Source organism: Limulus polyphemus, unplaced genomic scaffold (assembly GCF_000517525.1).
Source record: "Limulus polyphemus unplaced genomic scaffold, Limulus_polyphemus-2.1.2 Scaffold470, whole genome shotgun sequence".
Lineage (NCBI taxonomy): Eukaryota > Metazoa > Arthropoda > Merostomata > Xiphosura > Limulidae > Limulus > Limulus polyphemus.
In genome coordinates, this window is record NW_013666080.1 from 534,959 (window position 1) to 542,895 (window position 7,937).

The following is a 7,937-nucleotide window of genomic DNA, read 5'->3' on the forward strand; positions in this document are numbered from 1 at the left end:
AAGGAGAAACATTTGCGACTTATTCTATATTAAAAATGTTATTGTTAAGTGCAATACACAAACTGTATTCTAGTAGTAAAACAGATTCAGTTGAAACAAAAGTTTTATTGTACAAATGAAATTGCTTGCTTGTATTATCGCAAAGTTGCACAATGGGCTATTTATGCTGTGCCGTGAAGTTCGAACCACGAATTTTAGTAATATAAGTCCTCAATTTATTAATGGTCACAAGGGAACAAAAATTTGAAGAATATTAAACATACTATAATTTTATGTTTTTCTAATAAATTTTCTATATACTTTGTATGAAGTACTATTTGTAATTTAAAAAATGTCGTTTGTAAAAGTTCTTACTCGATGGCTATCCGCGTTAAGAGATAGACGAAAGGGAAGGGAGCTAGTCAGCACCACCATCTACTCTAATCGAATAGCAGGACTTGACCATCACTCTTATAACGCACCCACAGTCCCAAAGTGTGGTGTGCGGATTTATTTTCGGCGGTAACGGGACCCGAACCATTGAACTTCGGGTCCACAGTTCGACATGTGGTAGGTCCCAAAACAAAAACTTTCTCTACCATTGTACAGTTGAAGAAAAATTCAGGTGCACCCTAAAATATAAGCGAAACTTTATCTATAAAGATTAGTGGTGGGAGAAGTGCTAACCTTTTAATTATGTTTTAAATCCAATAAACGTTTATTATTTCCCAAATACAAGTACATGTTTCATTTGCTCCCCGTTCAGCTAATTCATGTTAATAAGGATATTGTTATTTTTAATGTTAATTTCTGGCATATCTTATATTTAAAAACAAAATTGAGATAATTAAAATTAATTAATATTAAAGAGAATAATTATTTGTTCGTATTTTCCATGAAACAACACAAATATGTGATATTTCAACATTATTAAGGCTTATATTTCGTATTAGAAATCTCGACTTAGCAACCAACGTAATCTATCCTTAATCAACACGACGAAATAACAACGTTGGAAACCATGTTCATTTATTTACACTTCATCAGTAAATAATCACATCTCACAGGTTTCTGTTTTACATACGTATGCACATGATATAAATACGGTGCCATTTCTTTCACACACATATAAGCTGAAATACTATTAACCGATTACGTGGATAGTCACTTCATTTTCAATAATAATAATAACATCTTAAAATGAATCAGAATTATCAATTTACAGAATTCCGGGTATAGGCTTGCGTCAAGCAGTAGAAAGCGTAGGGTCTTGAAAGCCGAAAAAGTTATTTGAATATAACTATATTTTGGATTAAAAACGCTTGAATAGGCTACGTGTTTCTTAAGATCTATAAATTTTCATTTGAAACTTTTTATGACTAAATTTTACTCTAAACACTTGGATTTTATATGTTTTATAGGTTGTTCTATTTGCCTCCCTTGTTGCCATGGTTACTGCTGGTTATGTAGGTTCACCTGGATACGGAGGTTACGGCCATGATTATGTATGTATTATACCTTATTTTAGCATTTTGGTACAATTAATTTAGATTTTCTTTACATTTATTTTCGCTCTATGAGAAAAAGTCCTAACGTTTTTCTGATATATTTTCTAATTTTTGCTCTTACGATGTATTGCATGATATTCTAAATAAGTATCTGTATATTCAACAAAACATTTACTTATTATTTGAACTTTATTAACTTAATTTACTTGTATATCAATTTATGATTTGAATTATCTTCTGGTAAGTAATTTACTAAGTTGATTATTGTAATTTTTTACGTTTGAAATTTTGGTCTCGAAAGTCGAAATGAGCTTTATGAATAATTAGCAACGTGAAATATTAGAATTTGTTGTTGTTTTTCTTTTGTCTTTTGTAATTAGTATTACGTTAATAATGATAAGAAATATTTTTAATATTGCAGTACTACCCTCAGCCCTACAACTTCGGCTATAACGTTGTCGATTACTATGGTAACCAGCAATGGCGGGCAGAACAGAGCGATGCTGGAAACAGAAAGACTGGATCCTATGGTTACCGCGATGCTTACGGCCTCTGGCGAGAGGTGAACTACGTTGCTGACGAATACGGCTTCAGAGCCAATGTTAAGAGTAACGAACCTGGTACAGCTAACCAGAATCCCGCTGATGTGTCCGTTTACTCCAATGCCGGATACTACCCTGGCGGTGTATATCAGCACTGATATTCTCTATATTCATAACTTGTTAACAGGTTATATCATTTTATTCTCAGTTACAGTGTTATATTACATGATGTTTATTACCTTTTCTTCTTAAGTTTTTATATCTTTTAGTTTTGTCTTTTTGATAGATTTTTAAACATAGTTAAATTTTACGTTTAGTCATGCTGTTCTTCATAAAACATTTTTTTAACTCAACTATTAACACATCTATTATTCAAATAAAAAGAGGTATATTATGCTTTTCATAACTAATTATAGTCTATGATCAGACTGAATCATCTCAAGCCTAAAATATCGAATTTCTTGTTCACTCCCTTACAGATTAGTCCTAGTACTTGCTATACATGAAAAACTGTGAGGATACGGTTCAGCGACCCTTCTGACGTCTTCGATAAGCAGGACCTCTGGTGGATAAGTTTTTAACCGTTACAAGTTATAATAACCAATGTAGTAGATTACGTATCATAAGATGATTGAAACCATACACTTCTACACAAGTAAAGTAAATTATTTAAGTTATATAACTTATACCTTGATCACCATTATGTTCATGTGATAATGCAGAACAAATCGAAGTCAGTAGCTTTCTTGGACTTCCAAGCCTGAATTAATGACATTAGAAATCCTTCAGATTTATATATGTATAATCAGGAAGCGAGTAGGAAAAATCAGTGCACTGATTTCTGAATATTTGAAAGCAGTAGTTATGTTTGATATTCTAGAGCGTTGCCCGTTGTACCATGCACCGTGACACAAACTTTCCACGTTGTTGTCGGGACTGATTAAATCGCTAATGAAAACTCGTACCAGGAGAAATTAAAAGTCTAACAGCACCGCATCGTTAAATGGAACAACATTATTGAAAAGGAATTAAAGAAAGTTAAAAGATGACGCACATTCAAAGTGCCACAGGACCAACAGTGGCTGCACAGTCACAGGGTTGATTGACAATCGTCTGCTTTTCTAACCAGGTAATAACTGTAATAGAAGATCGCAAGATAAACTGGTCATTTTAATTTTGTTATTCGTTTTACATAAATGTTTGAGCTTTTTTTTTCTATTCCATAATAGGAAGTCCACGATAAAATAGTGCTTTGGAGGCAAAGTATCGTCAAGTAAAAACGTAATAAACCTAATTTGATACTGTGAGACTATTGTTTGTTTGTTTGTTTATTGTTAAGCACAAAGATACACAATGAGTTATCTCTGCTCTGTCTACTGCGGGTATCGAAACCAGATTTTTAGCGTTATAAGCATCGTAGAACTTGCCGCTGAGTAATCAGAGAGCTTGAGACTATGGAAATAAGATTTTATAATTATTTCTTATCATTAATGGCTTCAAAAACGTTTTTTTTTGTGTACCATTAACAAATGTACGATTTCAATTCAGGAATATATGCTTCATCTATAACAGAAAAAATGAAACTTTCACCAATAGTTTGCAATTAGTTCTGCTACTAAGTCATAGCCACTTATTTATTTTAAGGATTGCAATCCCTGTTGTTTTCCCAAGCTTTTTTATATCCATAAAGCATTCTCTGCGTCTCATTTGAGCGTATATTTGTTTTAGAAGTTTCGTGGTTGCAACTTTCAACTTTTCCAGACTGTCTTTTAACTTTGCTGCTGTATAAAAATAAGAAAGAAATAGCTTTAATAACGAAACTCCACAAATCACTCAAACTTCACTGAAATAGTTTGTAGACAGTAAGTAAACCAGAACTTTTTAAAATAGTGTCTACAGTTTAAGTGTACAACAAAGATTACAAGTTATTAACTGTCTTTGACTTTGTTATATAGTTATCAAACCATAAGCCTACAATACTGGAGTTTCAACTGGCTCTTCAAAATACTTTATTGGTCGAGAACTGTTTCTTTGTACATTTTCCTATACAAACTGAAAGACATGCAGCAATGTTTAACTTTGATGAACTATGAGTTAAGTCTTGATTCTGCCAGTGAACGACAAGTGTACTGACAAATTAAAAAGTCTTGAAATCTTTCAATATTGATTATCATTACTACACTGAAAGTAAACCCCAATCAAAATTTATTCATTCAAGATAGTTTTCTTATTCTTATTCCTTACAAGACTTTTGATTAATTCGTACGTTTGTTACCTTTTGAGTTGATTCTGATTTCTTTTAAAAGTTAAAATATCTTTTTTGCACTTACTAACAGGATAGATAGAGAATGGCTTATCACTCAAAGATTTATATTTGCAAACAACTAAGACAAATAAACCAATAGCTTATCACATTCTTTATTCAAAGCTTTTTCATTTGCCACTATAATATACACAGTAACCGCTTATCGCATTCTTCACTCAAAGTTTTTTATTTGCAACCAAAATAAGCAAACCAATTTAATACGGTTTTCCTCCCTTAACTCTAGATTGGTAGACATCACATATTTTGGTGGAAATTTCATATTTTACAGAACTGTTTAAGTAAGAGGAAGTAATGTTTACTTTTGTCAACTTTAGTCATTGAACATCAATGATTGTGTTTTATGAAATACTTACTGAAAATAATTAGTTTGATATTAGTTACGTTGGCATTTAAAAACTAAAATATATTATGTAATGTTGACAGATAAGGAAATATTTTGAACAAAACTAAAGTTTAAGACTTCTAAGGCTCTCAAATTGTGTGACCTTTCTTGGAACTCGAGATTAGTTAGGCTTAGATGTTAAAATCATTCTAAACATATATGAATAAGTAACTGCACTTAAGGTCTTGTGGGGTTAATGGTTTGGTATATTTGGGAACCACTGACCAAATGCTATAAAATAACTCTGTTTAATTAGATTATCTGGACCTGCTTGTGTGTATGCTTGAGGGCAGTATAAAAATATAGAATACACTATAGTTCACTTTCTCGTCACTTGGAGCGTTGGTTTCACTACTGGCAAATACTTCTGTGTTCTTATAATTTAATAATTAGCTGGACTTGTATGCATCAAAACTGAAACTGATAAATAACTCTAAAATTCAAAAAGTAGTAATTTTTTGTTGTTTTCTTTCTTTCGTAAGTCACTGTTTTATAAAAGATAGTGGTCAACTGGTCAGATGAAACACACTTTCTAGCATGTTAATCAAGGCGTTGGTTACTTTTGTGTAGAATATCAACGAGTCTCTAGAGTAGTATACAACATTAAAGTCTAGTTTTATAGCGCAAATGGTAAAATATAAAGAATATTTTAACATTTCCTGTAATTAGTCGATGATGTGTATCAAAATGTGAGTATCAAATTTACAGCAATCGAGTAACTTATATATTTGACATTTATTTATGTTGATACATTGAAAATATGCTATTTAAATAATATTAAATAAATTCAAAAGAAAACACACACCTGTCTAACTATTACGTTCAGCTTTAATTTGAGACAAACAATGTTATAATTATGTCTCTTATGAAACAACAGTGTCATACACTACAAACAATTATATCACATAATATTGAAATTATTCCACAGTATTGTCATGTTTATTTCGAAAAGTTAAAAAAATGAAACACGTCCAATTTTATGCTGTCAGGTTATGATCATTATTTAAAAGTATCCCGTCTACCTTATTGTTTGTTTGTTTGCAGTTAAACACAAAGCTACACTACGAGCTATCTGTGTTGTGCCCACCACCTTTATTAAAACTCGGTTTTAAGTGTTATAAGTATTCAAACTTACCGCAGAGCCACTGATGGTTCTCTACTTGATATCTAGACCCATTGTGACTAACCAGTTTTAAACATAGAAAAACATCGTTAGAGACCACAAACTGATTTAGTACTACCGTGTAATGCTAATGTGATCTTTGGAAACGAATGACGACAAAGACTTTACATTTCCCAACCTATTACAGAAAAATTAGACAGTTTGCTTATGTATTGTCTGTGAAATAATATCTGAAAAATAATGCCCTTGTTTTTTTAGTGGAATTGTGTCGTGAAAAAAACAACGTAGCGCATGATGGAATTTTCATTCTGACAAAAAAAAGGATATTAAATACAAGTGAAATATTATATTTCAATTTATAAAAGAAAAAATAAACAAACAACAGATATGTACCGATTCATTCATTATTTATGAAATTGTTCGAACATTTGTTTAGAAAACTACTCGAAACATTGTGTTAAAAGGACTTATGAGTTTTTATTACATTTTATATATATATAAGGAAAGCTTTATTATAAACAGCAAATCAGCTTATAAATTTTGAACAAGACAACGAGTTTAAACATATTTGAAGGGTGAGGTCGACAGGATTGGAATTGTGTTAACCTAAATTGTTTTTCTTTTTTTCTATATAATCTCCTAACTTGTTTGAAATATCTGTCAATATTTCCGCGTAGAGAACACAGAATTAAAAAAAAACTTACAGAATATAGAATAGAGAAAAAAAACATCACCCAAAAAAGTTGTTTGTAACTGTTAATAAAACAATGGGGGTGAAAGTGAAAGAACCAAAAACAGAAAGTTTTGCACGTTGTTGACTATAAAGAATGTGCGACAAATAGAATGAGATACTAAGTTATGTATTTAGTTTAAAAATCTTGTTTTAAACGAGTTTTCCAGATCAGAGTGAGACAGACAATCACAAATAAAAGAAACGAACTCATTCGCGGTAAATAATGAAAATTAATTGTTTTTGTGTATTATTGTATTTATTAAGAAGTGTTAATACACCTTTAACGGTAAAAAAGCCATATTTTCTCTTCTACATTACTTAGCACTAATGTAAAAGAGGGAAACATTTGTAAAAGTATAAGTATTTATTGTCTTATTGAATTTGATTTAGCCAAGCCCTGAAGTTATACTACCGCCATCTGGCCGTAATAAGATATATCTTCCAGTAAAGTGTTTTGCTAACAATATTAAAAAAATGTCTTGCTTTGACCATAAAGGTTCAGTTCTTTATCGTTAATATTTCGACAATATAAGACTACGAAAACAAAATCAACCATACATTTTATATGGCCAATTGAGTCAATTTAAAACAAAATAAAAAGGCTCTATCTATAACCTATGTTCTCTGTCTTACAAGCAGCAGCCTGCTTGAAATATTCTCGATTTCTAACTTACAAGAATCGAAGGCGTTGTTTTGTCGTGTGTACTTAAATATATATTGAACAAATGATTTGTAGTAGAGTTGGTGTTATTTTCACAAACAGTAGAAAAATATGAAAATTTAATCAAACGTCACGAGATATTCCTTAATTTCATACCTTAGAATCATTAAGGGAGTGACAGGCCACAAAACAATGGTCATCAATTCAGCGGTGGCCATACATAGCTGTGGTCCTTTGTGCAGGATAAATTTTGAAAACTTTACTGTTCTCAGTTCGCCACTGTTCGTTGTCACGTATTGGAATTTTAAATATTTAAATACGTTTTAATATACATACAATACAATTTACAATAACAGTTATTACAAACAATGATTTATAAACAAAAGTTTCACAAACTTACAAACAATATAAAATCTTCTTTCTAGTTTGGAGCTCCTTTGATATCTTATCGAGGGTTTACGATGAGTGAGTTAATTTCAAGTCGATGTAGATACGATTCGCCGGGAAGCTAGCTAGTTTTGTCCTTGGTCAGGACACGCTGCTTTCCACTCTTGAAGTTAGAGTAATGTTTTCGTAAAAATACTAATGTCTGATGAGAATCCACTGAAGTTAAACTATTTGTAACGTTTGAAATTTATAAATATTCCTGGTCAAATATCTTAAGTTTCCGATTGATAAGCGCT

At 31.3% G+C, this 7,937-nt stretch overlaps 1 protein-coding gene across 1 annotated transcript in view; it reads left to right on the forward strand.

Annotated features, from left to right (window-relative positions):
* Positions 1-2,187, forward strand: part of LOC106458484 — a 37,367-nt gene extending 35,180 nt beyond the window's left edge. Inside the window, exons 5-6 of the mRNA XM_013918003.1 lie at positions 1,401-1,484; positions 1,909-2,187. Coding sequence (XP_013773457.1) covers positions 1,401-1,484; positions 1,909-2,187 — 363 coding nt within the window. The remainder of the gene's footprint in view (positions 1-1,400; positions 1,485-1,908) is intronic.
* Positions 2,188-7,937: the final 5,750 nt, after the last annotated feature.